General features: G+C 54.0%; 7 protein-coding genes and 3 pseudogenes across 7 annotated transcripts, besides 8 other annotated features; 9 read left to right on the plus strand and 1 right to left on the minus strand.

Moving 5' to 3' along the window:
- Positions 1–21,455: part of a sequence feature (areas not merged during assembly with more than two copies in the genome that could not be assigned to a particular haplotype) that runs on past both edges of the window.
- Positions 1,819–2,409, plus strand: Tc00.1047053507071.60 (mucin TcMUCII, putative; the record flags this gene model as incomplete). The annotated part of the gene is made up of 1 exon (XM_816043.1): positions 1,819–2,409. The coding sequence occupies one exon, from the start codon at positions 1,819–1,821 to the stop codon at positions 2,407–2,409; it is 591 nt and encodes a 196-aa protein (XP_821136.1).
- Positions 2,190–2,297: a microsatellite.
- On the plus strand, positions 2,975–3,865 carry Tc00.1047053507071.70 (annotated as a pseudogene).
- Positions 3,320–3,366: a microsatellite.
- Positions 5,072–7,942, plus strand: Tc00.1047053507071.80 (trans-sialidase, putative; the record flags this gene model as incomplete). The annotated part of the gene is made up of 1 exon (XM_816044.1): positions 5,072–7,942. One exon carries the CDS (start codon positions 5,072–5,074, stop codon positions 7,940–7,942), a length of 2,871 nt encoding a protein of 956 aa, XP_821137.1.
- Positions 8,818–8,839: a sequence feature (AT_rich).
- Tc00.1047053507071.89 lies at positions 9,670–10,344 on the plus strand (annotated as a pseudogene).
- On the plus strand, positions 10,788–11,861 carry Tc00.1047053507071.100 (mucin-associated surface protein (MASP), putative; the record flags this gene model as incomplete). The annotated part of the gene is made up of 1 exon (XM_816045.1): positions 10,788–11,861. One exon carries the CDS (start codon positions 10,788–10,790, stop codon positions 11,859–11,861), a length of 1,074 nt encoding a protein of 357 aa, XP_821138.1.
- Positions 11,084–11,103: a microsatellite.
- Positions 11,327–11,512: a sequence feature (GA-rich).
- On the plus strand, positions 12,945–13,355 carry Tc00.1047053507071.105 (annotated as a pseudogene).
- On the plus strand, positions 14,107–14,637 carry Tc00.1047053507071.110 (uncharacterized protein; the record flags this gene model as incomplete). The annotated part of the gene is made up of 1 exon (XM_816046.1): positions 14,107–14,637. One exon carries the CDS (start codon positions 14,107–14,109, stop codon positions 14,635–14,637), a length of 531 nt encoding a protein of 176 aa, XP_821139.1.
- On the plus strand, positions 15,675–16,505 carry Tc00.1047053507071.120 (mucin-associated surface protein (MASP), putative; the record flags this gene model as incomplete). Its single annotated transcript, XM_816047.1, has 1 exon — positions 15,675–16,505. One exon carries the CDS (start codon positions 15,675–15,677, stop codon positions 16,503–16,505), a length of 831 nt encoding a protein of 276 aa, XP_821140.1.
- Positions 16,036–16,130: a sequence feature (GA-rich).
- Positions 17,026–17,361, plus strand: Tc00.1047053507071.130 (uncharacterized protein; the record flags this gene model as incomplete). Its single annotated transcript, XM_816048.1, has 1 exon — positions 17,026–17,361. One exon carries the CDS (start codon positions 17,026–17,028, stop codon positions 17,359–17,361), a length of 336 nt encoding a protein of 111 aa, XP_821141.1.
- Positions 20,277–20,359: a sequence feature (A-rich).
- Positions 20,665–21,426, minus strand: Tc00.1047053507071.140 (mucin-associated surface protein (MASP), putative; the record flags this gene model as incomplete). Its single annotated transcript, XM_816049.1, has 1 exon — positions 20,665–21,426. One exon carries the CDS (start codon positions 21,424–21,426, stop codon positions 20,665–20,667), a length of 762 nt encoding a protein of 253 aa, XP_821142.1.

Consider the following 21,455-nt stretch of genomic DNA (forward strand, 5'->3'; position numbering starts at 1 on the left):
GCGAGGGATGTCGGTGTTGATTTTGGATTGTCGAGGGTGAAGTGATTTTGCTGCTGCCCGTGTGTGTGGCCACTCCGGCAGAGGGTGGAGACAAAAGGGAGGGATGCAGGCGCTGCGTGTGTGTGTGTGCAGGTGCCATGCAACAACGTCACAGCAAACATGCTGCGACTCGGTGACCCTCACATCGCTGTGGTCCTCACGAACAGCCGAGGCACGGCCCACATCGATGCATTTAGTGGACGGAGTGAGGCATCTTTTGAGGTGCTGCAGGGAACAGGATGCGTTGACGCAGCCACGACGTGCATGGAGTGTCACGATGGCACAGTCAGATGTGGTTGGTGGAATATTTACTTCTCGGAGGCAACAGAGAGAGAGAGCTGCTCCTGCTGCTGGCGTCGTTGCTGCCTTTTGTGACCTCCCACGCCGATTATTGTCTGTCCGCTGATCATGGATGGTGTGCCTCCACTAGTGACGTCGTCTGCAGGCATTTCACAGCAGCAGTGAAACACACATCACGTCGCATGCTTTGGCTGTGGATGTGGTGTCGTGAGTGCAGCCGGCATTATTTTGCCCGACTCCTTTTCACTGCTTTGCGACAAATAGATGCGTCGCCGCCCGAGTCATTCACTGCAGCTCCGTGTGTTGTACTGCCAGCACAAGACTCTCCTGTTGTGTGACGCCTGGTTGACAGTCAAACACCACAGCGTTGGGACATGCAAGGATGTGGGCTGCCGCTCACGGTGTTGGGCACCGCTGTTTGGATGCGGCGGCCACACGAGCGGATGCATTGTGGCACAATCAAATGCGTGAAGTACGTGGAATCACAGAGGCTGCAATAATACCAGCGGTGTGGCTCCACGGAATATGTGAGAGGGTGATGCATGATGAATCACCGTGGGCGGCATGCGAGGGAAGTGCACCGCGACGGAGCGTCACCCCGCCCTCAGCCTGCAGGGGAATGTACGCCCACAAAATATATGGACGAGACACCACCAAACACACATGCCCTTCCGTGCACCAATAAATAGGAGCGGAGGTGCGTTCTGGTGCGTGGGAGTCCACTCACATATTTTCATTTACACCGCAATAAACGTTGAGGAATCAGGTGCCGCAGCAACGAAGGGAAAAACAAACATCTATTGCAGCACTTTACCAGCGAAAGGCAGGAACAACACAAACCGAATTATTGGCTGCACCAACACAAGAAACATTCACAAGATGAAAGTAAATAATTCTGTACCTTGCAGGAGCCCCCAACACACGACCCAGGCATGAAGGCTTGCATACACAAAAAAACAACATATGCGGACATCTGCCAACATTCAAACAGAAACACAAATAAATGGATGCTTGCATTATTCCATTCCTTGCGCTGAATATGAACGAAGGCCTAAGAAAGATGAATTGTATTTGTGATGAATGTTGGCTGCGATTCCCGTCGACCAACAAACCACGTGGTGTGCGGGGATCTCCTTTTTAATTGTTACTTTGCCTTTGTGCTGCTGTGTGCGCTGCACCTATTCTTGTGTGTGTGCGTACTCTCCGTGAGGGGTGCCGACACGACGGACCGCTCTCGCCGTATGTGCATGCGGTGGAGCCTTGTGTGCCGCTCCTGTTTGCTTCTCCCTCTTCCATCTGTGTGTTGTTGTTGCGGCAGGGCTGTATGTGTGTGCGGCGTACGGTGCATGCCTGGCTGCTACCCTCTCCTCATGTGGTGTGCCCTCTGTGTGTGTCTGCCGCACCTTTTGTCTCCCCTGTTGCTCTCCATGTCCCTCACTGTGCAGATCAGCTCCACACCACCGAACGGCCACACTCACGATGATGACGTGCCGTCTGCTGTGCGCCCTGTTGGTGCTTGCCCTGTGCTGCTGCCCGTCCGTGTGCGTGACAGAGAATGAAGTTAATGGTGCCCCCAGTGCGGTCCCCTCTGTGCCAAAGGTACCAGAGGTACAGGAACCAGTTGAGAAGGAAGTGGAACAAAGCGAAAGAGTAGATAAGCCAGTTATTGCGGCCGGTACGGAATACACACAAGAGATGGTATCTGGTGGGTCGTCCAACAGTCAAGGTGCACCAGGTGTGTCCGGTCAGTCCACGTTACAAATTCCTGGCGTTCCGCTACGGCCACATACTGTACCAACCGTTGCGTCAGGGGAACAAAGTGGGCCGATTCAGTCAGGAAAAGAAGAAGAGAAGAAGATGACTGCATCAACAACGACGACGACCACAACCACAAAGGCACCAACTATGACTACGACGACAACGACCACTACAACAAAGGCACCAACCACGACGACCACCCGCGCACCGTCACGTCTTCGCGAAATCGACGGCAGTCTCAGCAGCTCTGCGTGGGTGTGTGCCCCGCTGCTTCTTGCCGTATCCGCGATGGTGTACACCACTGTGGGCTGAAGAATTGTATGCGGGCTGTGCGTGCCAGCACTCAACCACTGGGATTTGTGCGCTTCTACTTTGGTTCGATGTAACTAAATAAGAAAAAATAATGATTGTGTTTTGCTTCATTTGCTTCCGCTATTCTGCTGTGTGCTCCATTTTGTTGCTTCTCGTGTCCGTCACGTTGAACACATCCCGGACACATTCTTATGCACGACACGCACACAACTGTTTGCGTGGAAGCATGTCTGTGTGTGCTGGTGCATGCACACTGGAGCCATTCTGTGCACCTGTTTGTCTCTAGTGGTTTTACCTTTTTAAAGAATTTATTGCTCTTTCTTTACTCATGTTTTTTTAAATTGCTTTGTGTTTATTTTTCTTGCTGATTTATTGCTGCGGAGCTGTGTTTGTGTGTTTTTGCCCTTTTACTGATTTCAACTGCCTCATGTTGTGTGCTGCTATCATTTGACACTTTGCGGTCGTTGTGTGTGGTGTAGCGGCTTTGTATTTCTCCCTTTTGCTTTCACTCTCTGTTGACGTGTTGTTAGTTTGTGCTGAAGGCCACACGCAAGTGACAGGAGTGATGTCGATGATGATGACTGGCCGTGTGCTGCTGGTGTGTGCCCTCTGCGTGCTGCGGTGCTGTGCCGGCGGCAGATGTGACGAGGAGAAGACAGCAGCTCGTGGGAGTGGTGATGAATCTCTGCCGGAATCAAAAGGAATTGGAACGCCCCGAGAAGAAACCCAAGAATTACAAGTTGGATCACCAGTTATTAAAGTAGAAGTGCCACGCGAATCTTCCCCAAATATAGAGGAAGCTGATGGTGAAGATAGTGATGATGAAAATGGAGACGAAAAGGTTAAAAAAGACTAAAAGGAAAAAATTAGGTACGACCCCAGAAACACGAAAGTAAAAATAATGAGGGAGCACCACAATCATTACCGCCACCGCCGCCACCACCAACACCAACACCATCGGGAGACCCAACAGCAGAGCGAGAAAAACCACAGAATTCAAAAAAAGTAACGAACGAAGCCACGCCTTCAGGATCCAAAATGGAATCAAAAGCAACGGAACAGCCTTCAGGGGATGCTACACAAGAGCAGCACAGTCATGACGCAGACACAGAGGATCCGCCGATGAATGCAGCAACCGGCAGTCCAGCAGAACCGACAGTCTCATCTACCTCTGCGAGTGGCAGCGGTGATCATGTCCACAATAAGGCAGATGAGGATGATGCTCAAAGCTCTGAAGAACAACACGACAGCCTTGAAACTGACAAAACCAACGTTGTTCCAAAACTCAGTGAGGAAGCACCACAAACAGCAGAAACAATCAACGCCGCTCGAACAAATGGTACAACGACAAAGGTTGGCGACAGTGACGGCAGCACCGCGGTCTCCCACACCACCTCCCCTCCTTTGCTTCTTCTTGTTGTTGCGTGTGCGGCTGCGGCTGCGGTGGTGGCCGCGTGAGAGTGAGGGAGAGAGAGCCATGCTCCGCCCGCACACACACTCGTCCTTCTCTCTCTGTGTGTGTGTCCCCTTGCATGGACTCTCGCCCCCACCTCACCCCACGAGGCACACAATAATGTGCCCATTGCATATATGCATGCACACCCATGCAGGCCCGTTGGTGCTCTCTTTTGCACGACACGCACCGCTGCCGTCCTGCCTGGCTGCATGGGCGGAGCACCGTAACTGTTTCTGTTTTGTTTTTATTGCATTGAGTGGGCGACCTCTCTCTCTCTCTCCCTCTGTGTGTGTTTTGCTTTACGGGAGCAATGAGAGTGTGTGTGCGCTGGTCGTCCCACGCTTCGGCTTTTTGTTTTGTTTTCCTTTTTGATTTTGTGGTTGGGTGCACCCATTCCGCGGCTGCGTGTGTGTGTGATGATATGAGTAATTTGCGTGTGTGCTATCTGCCTCTCTCTGCCGTTGCTTTCTTTGGACTCTCTTGTGGCGTACAGCTGCTCTGCAAGTATAGGCGCTGCCAGACACATTCACATACACACACCGTGTTGCACATGCCGTGGAGCGGCGTGAGCGCTGAGGACGCACGCACACGATTTTAGCTGCGGATGGCGATGGAGGGATGACGGAACACCGCGATTTGTTTTGTTTCTGTGCTAAGGGCGTGATTATCTTGGCGTGCGGCAGTTGACGAATGTGGTGTGGCATTAAGGGTGCCTGGGAGGAGTGCAGATTCACACCAGGCAGCTGCACGTGCCGACGTGTTCCTCCCGCTGTACATACAGCGACGGATTCTCTGGCTGTGTGGGGCGATGTGCGATGGATGGTGCGGGGACAGACAACAGTAAAACGACTGGCGGCAGTACATGTGGGCGTTGCACCATGTGCGCTGACGCTTGGCACAAGCACCCGCTGTGGCTTTTACTGCTGGTGGCGGTCGATGTGTGTTCCCGGTGCACTGTCCTTCCTTCTCATTCCGTGTGTCTGTGTGCGTGATTTGTTGTTGTTGGGAGTGACTGCGTTGAGGATGATGGTGCCACTCACTGTGGAGGGGCGGCGGTGTTCACTGTTTCACTCCTTTTTCCTCTCTTTTCCTCTTCTCACACACAAAGAAGGAAAGGAAGTAAGGCTAAACGCTAATCGCTGCTGTGAAATTCGAAGGCACTGAAAGGACCAACAGCACACACACCGCACACACACACATATTTATATGCTCTCACGTGTTGCTGCAGTGAAGGCGCCCCGCACACACAACCGTCGCCGCGTGACCGGATCCGGCGGAAGGAGGAGGGAAGGAGGAGAGAGTGAGCCGCAGAGGCCCAACATGTCCCGGCATCTCTTCTACTCTGCGGTGCTGCTTCTTCTTGTCGTGATGATGTGCTGCAACACTGGTGGTGTTGAAGCTGATGTACGGGCGTCAGGCCCAGGAGCTTTACCGAAGACATATTTTGTTTGGAGAGACAAGAAAGGTGAAGAAACGGTGATTTCTCTCCGTGTTCCCAGTCTTGTTGAGGTGAAAGGTGATGTCTTTGCCGTTGCCGAGGCGCCGTGCAAGGATGGCAGTGAAAAAGTATTTACTGGAATTGCCTCGGGGCTCCTGACATTGAGTGATGAAGAATCAAAAGAATTGGGTACAAATGCAGTAAAGACACAATTACTGGAGGAATGTCCATTTGATAAGAAAAGCGGCTGCCATATAGCGGGTCAGGATGATTCCAAAACCCAGACGAGAGTACTTTTGAGCCGACCAACAACGGTTGTGAAGGGAAGTGATATTTACATGCTTGCTGGGAATTACAGTTGGAAACTTGCCGCTGGTGTTCAGGGAGCTGACGCAGGCGACTGGGGACTCGTGCTGGTGAAAGGGAACGTCAGTAATGAAATAAGTCAAAAAAGAATCTTTTGGAATGATACTTACGCTATCCCGTGGAATTATAACAAACAACACAAATCCTTGGCGCGGCTGGTTGGCAGCGGTGGATCGGGTGTTAAGATGGAGGACGGTACGCTTGTTTTCCCAGTGGAAGGCACGAGGAAAAAGACGACGAACCAGGTTGACACTGAAAAGGATGAAAAGACCGTATCGCTGATCATCCACTCCTTGAAGGATACTAATAGTTGGAAGCGGCCGAAGGGGATGTCTGCCGATGGCTGCAGTGATCCCTCCATCGTGGAGTGGGGAGAGAAGGACAAAAAACTCATGATGATGACTGCGTGTGATGATGGCCGCCGCAGGGTGTACGAGTCCGGTGACAAGGGGGAGTCGTGGACGGAGGCACTCGGGACACTCTCGCGCGTGTGGGGCAACAACCGTAAGCTACATGAGAGGGGCGTTAGAAGTGGGTTCATCACAGCGAAGATTGACGGTGTTGAAGATAACAGAAATGTGATGCTCGTCACTCTCCCGGTATATCCCGAGAAGGCTGTTACAGGAGGCAATGGAAAGGGAAAACTCCATCTTTGGCTGACGGACAACACGCACATTGTTGATATTGGGCCGGTATCCGATGACGACGCTGCCTCCAGCGCCCTGTTGTACAAAATTGGGAATAATAATGAGGAGGAGTTGATTGCACTGTACGAGAAGAAGAAGGACGGTGGGGACAAAACATCACACAGTCTTTGGTCTGTGCTTCTGACTGCGCAGCTGCAGCGTGTGAAGGATGTGCTGGCGACGTGGAAGAAAGTGGACGACCGTGTCTCCAAGCTGTGCCCCACTTCAAGTACTGCGAAGGACGCCTCAACTGCCACTGCCTGCGGCAATGCCATCCCAACGGATGGGCTGGTTGGCTTTTTGTCCGGCAACTTCTCTGATAACACATGGAGGGACGAGTACCTCGGGGTGAACGCTACAGTAAAGAAGGGAGCGGAAGAAGGGGCGGCAGCAGAGAAAGCAGAGTCTTCAGATGGAGTGAAATTCCAGGGAGCGTGGGCGGAGTGGCCCGTTGGCAGTCAGGGGCAGAATCAGCTGTACCACTTTGCGAACTACAACTTCACTCTTGTGGCGACGGTGTCCATCCACGGTGAGCCGAAGGAGGGGGGTTCTCCCATTCCTTTGATGGGAGCGAAGATGAGTGACGGTAATAATCCAGTACTCCTGGGACTGTCGTACAACAACAAAGAGAAGAAGTGGATATTATTGTGTGGTGGCGGACAGAACAAGGAGCACAGCAGCAATTGGGAGACACTGACGGATACTACACAGTACCAATTGGCCATTGTACTAAAGAACGGCACCCAGGGCTCCGCGTACGTCGATGGTCAGCCTGTGTTGGGAGATGCAGAATGTGATTTGATAAATACGAAAGATAAAAAGATCTCCCACTTCTACATTGGAGGGGATGGAGTCAAAGCAGGGAACACAGAGGGCCAAGGAGGCGTCTCTGTGACTGTGACGAACGTGTTGCTGTACAACCGCCCGTTGAGTTCCGAAAAGATTACTGCGCTTAACACAAAACTTTCTATTTCAAAAGCAAGAGAAGCAAAAACAGTAAAGGAGGGTATTCCACCAGTGGCAAGTAAACAAGCTACGCCGGAAGCCGAAACTCCGTCTATTCTTGGCGAGCAACAGCAGAACAAACAGGATCCGTTGAGGAAAAGTGAAAATGCGGGGAGTGGCGGTTTATCCACATCAGGGCTACCTACTGCTACGACTTCTCCAGCAGCCAAAGAGTCCGAAAAACAGTCAGCGTCGGGAACATCTCCCAGTGGAAACAAAAATGTGGATGGCACTCCCTCGTCTGACGCCGACCCAGCGGTGGTGACGGTGAGTGGAAACACGGGGCAAGGAGATGGAACACAAAAACCGTCAGTGGGCGCTCCCGTCAGAGCAGATACAAATGCCCCTACTGCTGAAACCATGGCGCCAGATGGAACCGCAGTGACACCTGAGGCGGCAGGAACGGGTGGACAGGGAGAGGAGGGAATCCATCCACAGGACGGCGAAGTAAAGTCTGCGGCACTCAGCAGCAGCCTCGGAAATTTGTCGCATGGGAATAACAGCGATGCCGGCACTGTGTGTGGGAGCGGACTGCTGCTGCTTCTTCTTCTGTTGGGACTTTGGGTGTTTGCGGCTCTGTGAGGAGTGACCGGCTGTCGCGTGGGACAATTGCGACCTCCCCTGCACCGACACGCACGGTAATTAATTTATCTTCTTTAATAACTTTTATTTAATTTGTTCCCTGTTTGCTTTGCTGTGCGTTATTATATCCCCATTTTTTTTTTGCTTTTTGGGGCAATCAATAGGGACGTTTTTTCTTTTTTACTCTTCCCTCTTTAATTGTTTTTTGCTGCACTCTTCCTGCGAGGGGTGCCGTGTGTTTCCCGCCCAACTGCTCCACTCGCACACCCACCGACACGCTCATGACGACGGCCCTGTGCGCCTCGCCTGCTGCACGCATGAGGAGGGGCCGCGACGAACGGCGCGCTGAGGGGCCGTGACGTGTGGGCGTGCGACGAGGGCCTGTGGGGCGGCGCACACATTTCTTCCCTCTTGTTTTGTTTTCTTTGCGGCCAGGGCGGGCAGACACCCGCAGCGCCACACACACAGCCACACCCTGCCGCCGTGTTTTTCTTTAAGGATTTGTTTTGCTTTGCGTGTTTATTTCTTGCGGTGGCGCACCCTTCGGTGTCGGCCTCGTGAGCATTTCTCTCCCCTCCGATGATTTCTTTTTCTTTTGCTGCGCTCACTCTCCCGATGGAGTGACGCGACTGCCGTCATGTCTGCGTGCTTCTCTCAGTCCCCACACACACGAGTGACTGTGCTCTGCGGGCCGCACTCACGCGCCGATGAGAGGGCTGAGGGGAGCAGCAACACGCAGATGACCCATGAAATATAAACGATGTGCGGGCACACGGAGGGTCGGACGGTCGAAGCACACGCAACCATCCTTTTAATTTTCTTTTGTGGGCAAAATACAGACAGACAGTTTGGTGTGGCCACACGGCAGCCAGGCGATTTTTTTATTATTTTAAATTTGTGTGGAGCAGTAATGGACGATTTCTTTTCATTTATAATTATTTTGTGTGGTGGGGTTTACATAAGACGAAGGGGGACGTTTTTTTTGTTTTCAATAAATATTGTGTGGAGTGCCGCTGCTTGGGCCGCAGTGCAGTCATGAGTTTGAGCGGTCTTCTTGTTGTTGTTTCCGTTATGCGTCTCCGCTGTACATTTTTGTGCGTCGCTCCACATACTCTGCTCCCTCTTTTCCACTTCTTTGCTTTGTGTTTCTGCAGGCACACACAACCACACACACACAAGATGCACGTTGCAGTGGATTTGAATGCTTCTTTTGTAGTGCATGCTGGCAGTTGCGTGTGGCGGCTGTTGTCTTCTTCCGTGGCCATGAGGAGGAGGGGAGGAGAGGGAGTGCAGCCCGAGTCTATTTTCCTGTGGGTGTGATGCACCGCGTGTGACTGCGCTGAGTTGGGCTCCGTGTCCCATTGATGGCGGGATGGCAGGAAATTTTGTGCCGCGTGATGGATGGATGAGGGTTCGCTTGCTCCGTGTGCGTTGTGTGGTGGCCGCGGGTTTTGCCATTTCCCTGGGGCTGCGGGAATGAGCTGGGGGAGATGGTGGTGGATGTCTTCTCCTCCTGCATGGTGGGTGGCTGCTGGCGTTGTGTGCCTTCGTTGCGTGGATGCCGTCTCGTGGTGTGTGAACTGTGCGGCTGGGCCTGCTGCCCTCTCCTCATGTTGTCTGCGCTCTCTCGCTGTATCCGCTGTGCTCCGTCCCTCTCCCTCTCGTTTCATTCTTTCCTTTCCGTCTCACCGATCAGCTGACTGAGTCCAGCGACTCCACTACGGGCGATGATGACTGCGATGGTGACGGTGCGGCGCCGTGTTGGTCCCTGCGCTCTTGTGCTGCTGCTGCTCGTCCGTGTGCGTGACGGCGGCAGGAGACGATAATAACGGTAACAGCCGTCCTCCCAGCCCTGCGCTAGGGAAACCGGATCCTACAAAAATATGCCTGGTGCATTACAGTCATATGGTGGGGAGACCGGTGGGCCACAGACAGAGAGTGGGAGAGACAGCGAGGAGGGTTTGAGAAGTCCGGGACCTTCTTTGCCAAAGGAAGCAGGCACAGCCATCACTGGACGGACACGAGTTCCGCCAGAGTCACTGAGTTCGGCTAGCGATAATCCAGAGCCACGAGGTTTGGCAACTCAGTCTCCACACACACAAGGTGCGACCGGTATGTCAGATGCACAAAATAAAAAGGCGCAGTAAAAAACACGAGGCGATGAGAATCATAAGTCACAGATATCAAATCAGAAGTTGAAGATGCCAAACAAAACAAACACTACTACGAATACAACACAGGCATCTAGTGATACGGCTACGACTACAGAGGTGCCAACCACGAGGACCACCCTCGCACCGTCACGTCTTCGCAGAATCGACGGCAGCCTCAGCAGCTCTGCGTGGGTGTTTGCCTCGCTGCTGCTCGCCGCATCCGCGCTGGCGTGCACCACTCTGGGATGAAGATGTGTGGGGGGGCTGTGGGTACCAGCACTCAACCGCGGGGATTTGTGCGCGTCCACTGTGGTCCGATGTATAAAGTAAGAGTAATTATGGTGGTTGTTTTTTGCTTTGTTTGCTTCCGCTGCCCTGATGTGTGCTTCGCGTTGTTCTCGCATTCGCCTCGTTGAACGCATCACAGAAACGCAAATATTTATGCGTACTGGAGTCTTCGGTGTTTTTATTCTAGCTGTTCTTTTTTTAAAACCCGTGGTGTGCAGGGCGGTGTTCTAGTTCTGCAATCGTACGGGTTCCATCTGTTTCAATGCGTGTGTTCTGTTGCTGCTGCAATTTCTCACTGTGCGTTGACTGTGGCGTTGACTGTGACGTGTCTCCCCTTTTTTCTTTCACTCTACGTTGACGTGCTGTTAGTTTGTGCTGAAGGCTGCACGCAAGTGACAGGAGTGATGACGATGATGATGACTGGCCGTGTGCTGCTGGTGTGTGCCCTCTGCGTGCTGTGGTGCGGTGTCTGCGGTTTACCTGGAATTGCGGCCGACGGTGTTGGCGGTGGCGATGGCAGTGCGGGTGAGGACTTACTGTTGCAGTGGCGTGCTTGGCTGCGGAGGGAATGCGCGGAGCAGGTCAGCAGGAGGACAGGAGGCGGTGCGAATGTGTCCGCCGTCGAGGAATGCGTGCGTCAGGGGATGGAGAGTTTGCATGCTGTTACGGATGGCCGCAGCCGTTGGAGGCGTCAACGGATTGCTGCTGCTGCTGCTGCTGATGGTGCCGGAAATGAGAAATTCATCGCCGGAGCAATTTCCCAAGAAGGGCGGTCAGGGAAAGACAATGTTTTGTCGAGTGTAAAACAATTGGAGTCACCGGCGAATTCAGGAAAAGAAACAGCAGGGAGATCAGAAACTGGTGCGACGTTACAAAATATTGCAGAGACTCGTGCGAGGGGGGAAACCGAAAAAGAAGATTTAATATCAGATAAAACAAATTCAGAAAAAGAAGAAAATGAAGAAAATGAGAAGAAAAAGAACGCTAAACAAAGTGAAAGAGAGGATGATGAGGAAAATGACGAGGAAGAAGATGGGAGTGAAGAGGCCGAGGTTAAGGATGAGAAGGAAACAAAAGAGGAAGGAGGTAAAGGTGATGAAGCAAACGAGGGGAAGAAAAGGAAAAAAAAAGAAAATGATACCGGCACCACAAAGGAGATCTCAGCAGGCAGTGAAGAGCAGCCAATTTTATCTTCTGGTGTAGAGGAATTAGCGAATCAAACAAATCCCAAAAGCACACAAACAACTGGAGACGATGATCCAGCAGCTGATGGTGCAGGAACAGCAGAGGGAAAACAAAATGAAAATAAAGAAGCCAATCCGAAAGAAACACCGCTCGAAGCCACAGCCACGAAAAATACAACGGCGACGACTGGCGACAGTGACGGCAGCACCGCGGTCTCCCACACCACCTCCCCTCTTTTGCTTCTTCTTGTTGTTGTTGCGTGTGCGGCTGCTGCTGCGGTGGTGGCTGCGTGAGAGTGAGTGTGAGAGAGCCGTGCACCGCCTGCACTCACACTCTTCCTTCTCTCTCTCTGTGTGTGTCCCCTTGCATGGACTCTCGCCCTCGCCTCACCCCACGAGGCACACACATAATGTGCCCATTGTATATATGCATGCACACCCATGCAGGCCCGTTGGTGCTCTCTTTTGCACGACACGCACCGCTGCCGTCCTGCCTGGCTGCATGGGCGGAGCACCGTAACCGTTTCTGTTTTGTTTTTATTGCATTGAGTGGGCGACCTCTCTCTCTCTCCCTCTGTGTGTGTGTTTTGCTTTACGGGAGCAGTGAGAGTGTGTGTCCGCTGGTCGTCCCACGCTTCGGCTTTTTTGTTTTTCCTTTAATTGCTTTTGTGGTTGGGTGCACCCATTTTACTTTCATTGATTGGTTTTCTTCTTAAAGTGTGGATGGATGAATTTTCCCTTTTCTATTCTCCTGGTCTTTGTTTCTTCCCACGCAATCGGTCCTTGTTGCTTCAGCGAGCCAAGAAATATTTGCCTAACACCCACATCAATGGCTTACTTGCTCTACACCCCACATTAGTTTGAGACGCTGGTAGTTCTGCATGTGATGATGTTTGTGGTGTGATTGCCAGCGGGTGCTTTGCTGCCACTTTGACGTACCCTCGATTTGTTGAATATGTGATGCGTGCCGACAGCACGAATTGGATCCGCGTCGTTGTGAGGGACGCACACTTTTGAGCGGTGAGTGCGGTGCAGCCATACACCGTCATTGGGAGGGATGGATGCCCATCCGCATCAACGTATCCACAAGGGACCTGGATGATGCCGGGAAGTATTGGATCTCAGAGAGGTACTACGCAATGAATTCATTGAATGACAATTGCGAGTGTGAAGGTGACGTTCTGTTCTCTGCGCACGGGATCATTCTCGAGAATTAAGTTGTCCCTGCTGCTGTCAACCCGCATGCAGATCGTCTGCTCGTGCAGCCACTGGAGGGTTCTTTGATTGTGCCCCCATTTGCCACGGGCAGCGTTTGCCTTCGGTTTACGGTGCGTGCTGGGCATTGTTCCACTGGTGTTGCCAATGCTGACATGGTGCTGTGCGTGGCAGAGCGCCGTCGGTGGTGGTGCACTCGACGACTGCCGTGATGGCTGCGAGGATGCTCCGCGACTGCGACGACATTGATGGCATGGAGCTGCAGGATGGCGATGGGGACGAAGGGACGCTGGAGTCGCACTGGTCGCAGCGCCACGCGAAGGATGAGTGGATGGCACCGATTGGTTGTGCCGGCTACTACACGGAGCTGACGCTGGCCGTGCCGGCTGACCTGGGCTGCATGAGGGTGAAGTGGGAGATGGCGGAGCCGATGCGCTGGTGAAGGAATTCGTGCTGTGCGCTGCTGCAGAGGAAGTGCTCCGCACCGAACGTGAGTGGATATCCCCACATGTTGTGCGAAACGGGAGTTCCTGCCAGACGCTGCACGTTGGATCGGTATTCGAGTGGTTGGTGTGTAGACGGAGTATCCATGAAGGGTCAGCAAAACGCTCGATGGACAGTTGCCCCATCACTGGTCCCGCACTGGATGTGAGGGATGCTGCCGCTGTTATTTGGAGGGGAGAATATTTGTCTGCGGTGCCTGGGGACAAGCCCTCTTCGTGGTGTCTGGACACGCTTCCCACCAACACGACGGATGCGAGGGACCCGGAAGAAACATACATCTCGGTGCTGTCATGCATGCGGCATTGAAGTGCCTCGGCATGCGTGTGCATCTGAGAGTGACTGAAGAGGGTAACGCCTGTTGTGCCCCATGCACTGACGAGGCGAAGATTGCGTGGGCCGCTCCGCGCTACGACGAGGGAAAAGCTATTTTCCGTGACCACGCGCAGGTGTGCACGATATCCGCCACCAGCGGCAGGATACTTCCTGTGGTTCCGTGGGGCGGCGATGTGAGAGGGTGTGGAGCAGGACGGTCTCACTGGCATATACTGAACAAGCTTTGCTACGGGCATCCGTCCCCGATCCAGAGAGCATTGGGACCGGCCGTGGCACACCACCGAAGGATGTGGACACGGCTGCTCCCCAGAAGCATCCGTCGTCAGAGGAGAAGGAGGTCGCCTCCGGTGCCACGACGGCAACGGTGTGCTCTTGCCCAGCGACACCGCGGGTACGCCGCAGGAGGCGGAGAAGGAGCGCGATCTTCCGGACATCGACGATGTGGCCGCCGATGGTGTGACGTCTGTTGTCGGACAATCATTAGGAGATGAGGCCGTCAGCGACAAGGCCGGTGGCGGTGCCACAGCCACGGGACCCAAGGGCCCTGATGCCGCTGATGCCGCGCAGGGCGCCGTGGACCCTCCGCCGAGGGAGGATGAAGCGGCGGTGGTGCGCGGGGTTGGGAGGCGGACATGAAGGACGCCCCGCCCCGGTCCACGGCAATAACACTGCGGCTGCGGCTTGTCCCTTTCAGCTGATTCTTCTGCTTGCCGCTGCCGCCGCGGTGCCAACACTCAGCAATGGGTGCAAGAGAGAGAGGCCTATATCAACTGGCATGTTCCTGTCAGTATATACATGCACTCTGCTTGTCTGTATACTTTGTACCAGGGACATGCTGTATGCACTCTCCCTCTATTGTCGGTCGCTAATCTGGCGGCACCACGCGTGTATTATGGGTTGGGATAAGAAATTGTTTGACTTCTTCTGGAGGATACTGTGGGGTGTTTGTGTGCGTGTGCGAGGGATCTGTGTGGTTTTGATTTCCCTATTTTTGTTTACCTGCTTTGGCATTGTGTAATGATACTTCCCTTCTCCATTATGTGTGTTCTGAAGTGTTGCTAGGGCACCGGGAGTGGATGCCTGTGGACGCACGCCGTGCATTATGCGCTACATTGGTGGGAGGGGAAACTGACATAACTGGCGGGATTCAGTAAGGCGCATTTTGCCCACAGACCCTGCAGCCGCAGCAGCCTCAGCGGCGCTTTGCATATGGACGTGTGGATTGTTTCTCTCTTGCGAGGCCTTTTTTACTGCGTGTCATTTTCCGCTCGGGTACCGTGCCCGTGGCAGCAGCGGCGGCATCAAAAGGGCTGTGTGCGTGGAGAGTCCTTGATTGAGTGCCTGTCTTACTTCTCTGTTCTGTTGATTGATTGTACCGTGTGCCGGCCAAACGGTTGACATGACGTTCTTCCGACGGCGGGGTCCACGTGACACGATGTTGCGTTGCGTGCTTTGTTGCGGGTGTGTGATTTCAGCAACGGTTTTTGGGCGGTTGACTGTTGGGTCGTTGAGGGCGGCGTGGCGACGGGTGCGGATGGACCCGATTGTGTGCCGCGGCTTTTCGTGCGGGGGAGTCGCGGGAAGGAGGAAGGCAGCGGAGCGATGGACTCACGAGGAGTGCGGTAGCGTGCAGCCATGAAGATTGGCGACAGGGAACTCACTGCCGCTGTGAGTTGCCGTGTGTGGTGTTTGTTTCTGTTATTATTACTTGCGTTGTTGGATGTGGCCGCTGTGGGGAAGACTGTTTTTTGTTTCTTTTCACGCCGTTTTCGGATCCTTTTCTGCAACGGCATCACTGTGTTCCTGCCGTACTGTTGCGCCCTCTTTCCCTTCCATATTGGGGGCAGCTGCGGGTGGGTTTTACATGCCGTGGAGTTGTGTGCCGTGCTGTCCGGTGTTTCATTGTTGCCTGTTCTTCCTGCGTGCACGCGTCCCCCATGCTCATGACAGCAAACCTCACGCAAACGCTACTCCTTCTTTTCCATGCTGCTGTTGTGTGTGTGTTCTTCTCATCCTCCTCTCTTTTTCCCTCCCTAGACTGTGTGTGCAGCCGCGATGTTGATGATGATGACTGGCCGTGTGCTGCTGGTGTGTGCCCTCTGCGTGCTGTGGTGCGGTGCCGGCGGTGGTGGACGAGCTGAAACATCTTCTCCAGGTTCTTCGGTTAAAGCGTCCGACGGGAGCACTCAAAAAGAAGAGGCCGTCGTTGGCGCTGGAGAAGGTGACCAAAACGGTGAACCGGCAGCGTCTCAAGAAAAACCAGCACCAACGACGTCAGGATTACCGGCAGCGGTAGCGGCAACACGAACTGGAACACAAGCACCAGGAAAGGCAAACGCAGAGAAGAAAAACCAAACAGAAAACGGAGAGGAGGAGGAAAATGTTGCTAAAAAGAAGGATGAAGATAAGGAACGGAAAGGGGAGGAAGTAGAAGAAGAAAAGGCTGAGCAAGAAAATGAGGAAAGGGAAGAAGAAAGGCGAGAAGAAGAAGAGGATGAGGAAGAAGAAAAACGTAACGATAAGAAGGAAGAAGAGCAGAAAAAGAAGGAAGACGCTGCTACCGGCACCACAGGGGCGATCTCAGCAGGCGGTCAAGAGCAGCCAAATTTATCTTCTGGTGCGGAGGGAGCATCGAATAAAACAAATCCCAACAGCACAACAACAACTGGAGACGATGATCCAGCAGCTGATGTTGCAGGGACAGCAGAGGGAAAACAAAATGAAAATAAAGATGCCAATCCGAAAGAAACACCAGTCGAAGCCACAGCCATGAACACTGCAACGGCGACGACTGGCGACAGTGACGGCAGCACCGCGGTCTCCCACACCACCTCCCCTCTTTTGCTTCTTCTTGTTGCGTGTGCGGCTGCGGTGGTGGCCGCGTGAGAGTGAGGGAGAGAGCCGTGCACCGCCCGCACACACACTCGTCCTTCTCTCTCTGTGTGTGTGTCCCCTTGCATGGACTCTCGCCCTCACCTCACCCCACGAGGCACACACATAATGTGCCCATTGTATATATGCATGCACACCCATGCAGGCCCGTTGGTGCTCTCTTTTGCACGACACGCACCGCTGCCGTCCTGCCTGGCTGCATGGGCGGAGCACCGTAACTGTTTCTGTTTTGTTTTTGTTGCATTGAGTGGGCGACCTCTCTCTCTCTCCCTGTGTGTGTGTGTTTTGCTTTACGGGAGTAATGAGAGTGTGTGTGCGCTGGTCGTCCCACGCTTCGGCTTTTTGTTTTACTTGTGTTGTGGTTGAGTACACCCATTACACTTTTTATTCGATTATTGGCAGTTTGCTTTGACTGCGGACGCCTAAATTCTCTTTTTCATTTTTTTTTCCTTTGAGATATTGTCAGTGTTTCTTATTCTTTTCAAACCATGAAGTATTTTCTGTTACGTACAGCATGTGTCGGTTGGTCCACGTCACCTCACGGTCTGCAGTGCTGCTGGTTCTTCTGGTTGTGATGTGTTGTGCCAGTGGGTGCCTTGCTGCCAGCCTGACGTACTCCTGCTCATCTGACAAAGCGATGCGTGCCCACAGGGCGAAGTCGATCGCGGCTGTGGTGAGGGACGTGCCTTTTGGATCTGAGGGTGCGTCGCAGACATGCACCGTCATTGGGAGGAATGGATGGGCGCCCATCCGCATCGATGTGTCGACAAGGGACCTGGATGGTACCAGGAAGTATTGCAGCTCAGAGCGGTATTACGCAATGAATTCATTGGGGCAATTGCGAGTGTGAAGGTGACGTTTTTCTATGCTGAGAAAAGGGAAGTATTTGTTTCGTTATACTTTGCTGCCACTGCTCGTTAATGGCCCGCGGGCTGTCCGTAGCGATGTGGCCAGTTTTTCCTTCTTGAACGGTGCTGTCGTGCGAAAGGGTGTGCTCCCAAATAGTCGGATGCTCAGTTGTCGAGGACGGGGGCATTCCCACAGCGTGTGCGGCAGGCCTTCCCGTGGATTGTCGGGGGCTCAGCGGCTGGTGGGGGTTGCAGCAGAGGAGTGGCTGAAGGGCTACGGCTGTCATTGGAGCTTGCAGAGGTGCGTTGTCCGTTTTTTGCTCGTTGATACGCTTGACATTTTCGGTAATGACCTGCGCGTGAGGCACTTGTTGGGGAAACCGTGGAGCTGTCGCAGAATCCACATTTGAGGCCTTCTGCAACGATTGGAGTGCCGGGGTTAGTGCGTCGGGCGTGTGTCTCCATATGATGGGCGGACAAGAAGACGCTGCTGCAGCTTGGGCGGGGCGACGTTGATCTGCTGCTCGTCGTTCTACGAGGAGGTGCCGTGGACACGCCAGGTGGAGGTTCCGGAGGAGGTCGAGGCGGTCCTGCCTCTTCAGTGTGAGGAAGGGCGGCATCACCGAAATAATGGGTTGCTTGTGATCTGCAGGGCGCGTGTCGGTCTGCCGAGGAGTGGGCAGGAGGACGTCAATCAGCCGCTTGCTGCTCGGCAAGGAGTGGCGGTGCTCACGTCGGGAAGAGGTTACGGCGGAGGCAGAGCACAGACGCGGTCCCAACAGCACCGCAGCACAGCCGATCCCAGAGGACAGGGACGTGGCTCCGTCATGCCTCGGAGCATCACAGGCCTGGGATCGAGAGGGCACCAAACTGTTTCGCACGGGCCTCTAGGAGCATGGAGAAGCCACGGCGGAGGGCATGATTGCGGTCCTCCCGTTTGCGGAGCACTTCAGCACGGGGCAGGCTGCCGCTGCAACACACTCGGCCTGCTCCATTCCGTCCAGATACATGTGGGAATGTCACGGCTGCCGCGCGGTATGGTGCCTCGGTGTATCTCCAACCATGTGGTCACAGTGGCCAGAGGTGTTCCACACGCCGAGGTGGAAGCATTCCAGTCGGCATCACGCAGGAAAAAGGCGACATGTTTCCGTTGTGGCAGCATGCCTGCCAGTCGTGGGATGCCGTCCTCCGTCCCTGCAGTGTGGGATGGCAGATGTTGGTCCGAGTCCATGTAAACGGGTGGACGTCCAATGGGAGACACGCAGTACGCGTTGCAAGTCACGTCGGGAAACGAGACGCTGCGGCCGCTAATCCGCGTTGCCTGTGCCGGGACGTCAGAAAGCTCACAGTCCATGCCGCTTGGGGTGGCGGCGATGTCCTCTCCTGCCGTCGTTGATGGTGAGCGACCGTCCCGCAGCTCATGGTGTGAATTCAGGTCAACCGCAATGGGCGCTGCAGGACCAAGACGACGAATGTCGCTCGCAAAGTGAGCAGTTGCCGGGAAGGCTGCAGAGGTTCACCACGCACATGCTGGGGCTGGCCGGTGGGCACACGCGGAGGGCGGTGGTCTCCAGGCAGTTGGTTCCAGCAGCGACAGGCGCTCGCACGGAAAGGTGTGGCGCACAACGAAGGTCACGCCACCGGCACACCCACTGCAGGCCTGGTGGAAGTCAATGCAGCCAATGAGCCTCGTCGCTGGCACTCTGGTGCCTGCACTCATGCAGAAGAACGATGTCGGGCTGGTGCTGCGCCAGTCAAGCAGCAAGGGCAATCCTGAGGGGGAACGGCTTGAACTTCTGAGATGCGGCTCTTGTGGACGCCACCGCAGCGGGTGATGCCGGCAAAGTGACCGCAATGAAACGACTGTGCGGTTGTCAGTCGGGCTGCAGGCAAACCGCCTCGCCGCCCCACAACCGACAGTGCATGGGACCTTCTCGAGGGGTGACGCCGTCGTGGTCCCCGTCACGCCCGCAGCAATGCCCTGCTGCAATCACTCCAAAACAGACAACCAAAAGTCTTGTGGACGTGTGCCGAGAGCACAGCGACTGTCACCTCCAGAGAAGGCCATCGTGGTACCGTCCGTCACGCGTCAGCACACACCGAGCAACGCACGCACCCGGCAAAGCAAACACACAGGAGAGTGGAGAATGACCCCAAGAGCAGGAAACAACTTCACACATGGCGGGCATCGTGCAGCCACGTCAGCCGGCCTCCAGCACCATGCAACAAACGTACCACACGCATCCATCCAATGACACCGTGATTCCCACTGCTAACGGTAGACACGCAGCGACCAAACTATGTCAGCACGGGATGCAGGCCAACGTCCCACCGTCACCAAGACATTCCTGCAGAGCACCGTGCAACTAAGTATATATGTGTGTGTGTGTGCTGGAGGAGCAGAAGAGAAGAGGAGCACAGGAAGGCACATCAACACAGCAAGAGGGACAGCTGGATGGCAGCGACAAATGCAGTACGGTCCCGACATCAACAACCACACACGATGGCAACAAAAACAAGAGCAAAAAAACAAAACAAATCCTTAAAGAAAAACACGGCGGCAGGGTGTGGCTGTGTGTGTGGTGCTGCGGGTGTCTGCCAGCCCTGGCCGCAAAGAAACAAAACAAGAGGAAAGAAATGTGTGCGCCGCCCCACAGGCCCTCGTCGCACGCCCACACGTCACGGCTCCCTCAGCGCGCCGTTCGTCGCGGCCCCTCCTCATGCGTGCAGCAGGCGAGGCGCACAGGGCCGTCGTCGTGAGCGTGTCGGTGGGTGTGCGAGTGGAGCAGTTGGGCGGGAAACACACGGCACCCCTCGCAGGAAGAGTGCAGCAACAAACAATTAAAGAGGGAAGAGTAGAAAAGAAAAACACGTCCATAGTGATTGCCCCAAAAGCAAAAAGAAGAGGTGGGGGAGCAAAATAAAAAAAAAACAGACGAAAATTAATAACAAAAACTAAACGAAAGAAAAAAATCACACAACCAGAGAAAAAAAAAACAATTTGAAATATTTTAAAGCAAACAGCAAATAAAAATTGAAAACAATTAAAACAATCGTAAGAGAACAACAAAACAGAAACAGTTACGGTGCTCCGTCCATGCAGCCAGGCAGGACGGCAGCGGTGCGTGTCGTGCAAAAGAGAGCACCAACGGGCCTGCATGGGTGTGCATGCATATATACAATGGGCACATTATGTGTGTGCCTCGTGGGGTGAGGTGAGGGCGAGAGTCCATGCAAGGGGACACACACAGAGAGAGAAGGACGAGTGTGTGTGCGGGCGGTGCACGGCTCTCTCACACTCACTCTCACGCGGCCACCACCGCAGCAGCAGCCGCACACGCAACAACAAGAAGAAGCAAAAGAGGGGAGGTGGTGTGGGAGACCGCGGTGCTGCTGTCACTGTCGCCAGTCGTCGCCGTTGTAGTTTTCATGACTGCCGCCGTCAATGGTGTTTCTTTCGGATTGGCACCTTTATTTTCATTTTGTTTTCCCTCTGCTGTCCCTGCACCATCAGCTGCTGGATCATCGTCTCCAGTTGTTGTTGTGCTGTTGGGTTTTGTTTTATTCGATGCTCCCGCCGCACCAGAAGATAAAATTCGCTGCTCTTGACCGCCTGCTGAGATCACCTCTGTGGTGCTGGTAACAGCGTTTTCTTTCATTGTCACTTCCTCTTCATTCGCACCATTGTTTTCCTCTTCGTCCTCCTGTTCTTGTTTCTCGTCTTTTTCCCCTTTTTTACCTCCTTGTGCATTTTGATCGTTGTTGTCCGTCGTTTTACTTGCCGGATCTGATGCTTCTCCGGATTTTGGTGCCAGTGACGGGCCCGGTACCGCTCCCTGTGATTCTGACGCTTTTGGTGCTGGTTTTTCTTGAGGCTCAGCCGGTTCACCGTTTTGGTCACCTTCTCCAGCGCCAACGACGGCCTCTTCTTTTTGAGTGCTCCCGTCGGACGCTTTAACCGAAGAACCTGGAGAAGATGTTTCAGAACATCCACCACCGCAGGCACCGCACCACAGCACGCAGAGGGCACACACCAGCAGCACACGGCCAGTCATCATCATCAGCATCGCGGCTGCACACACAGTCTAGGGAGGGA

The sequence above is a fragment of the Trypanosoma cruzi genome, genomic scaffold (assembly GCF_000209065.1).
Source record: "Trypanosoma cruzi strain CL Brener 1047053516815 genomic scaffold, whole genome shotgun sequence".
Lineage (NCBI taxonomy): Eukaryota > Euglenozoa > Kinetoplastea > Trypanosomatida > Trypanosomatidae > Trypanosoma > Trypanosoma cruzi.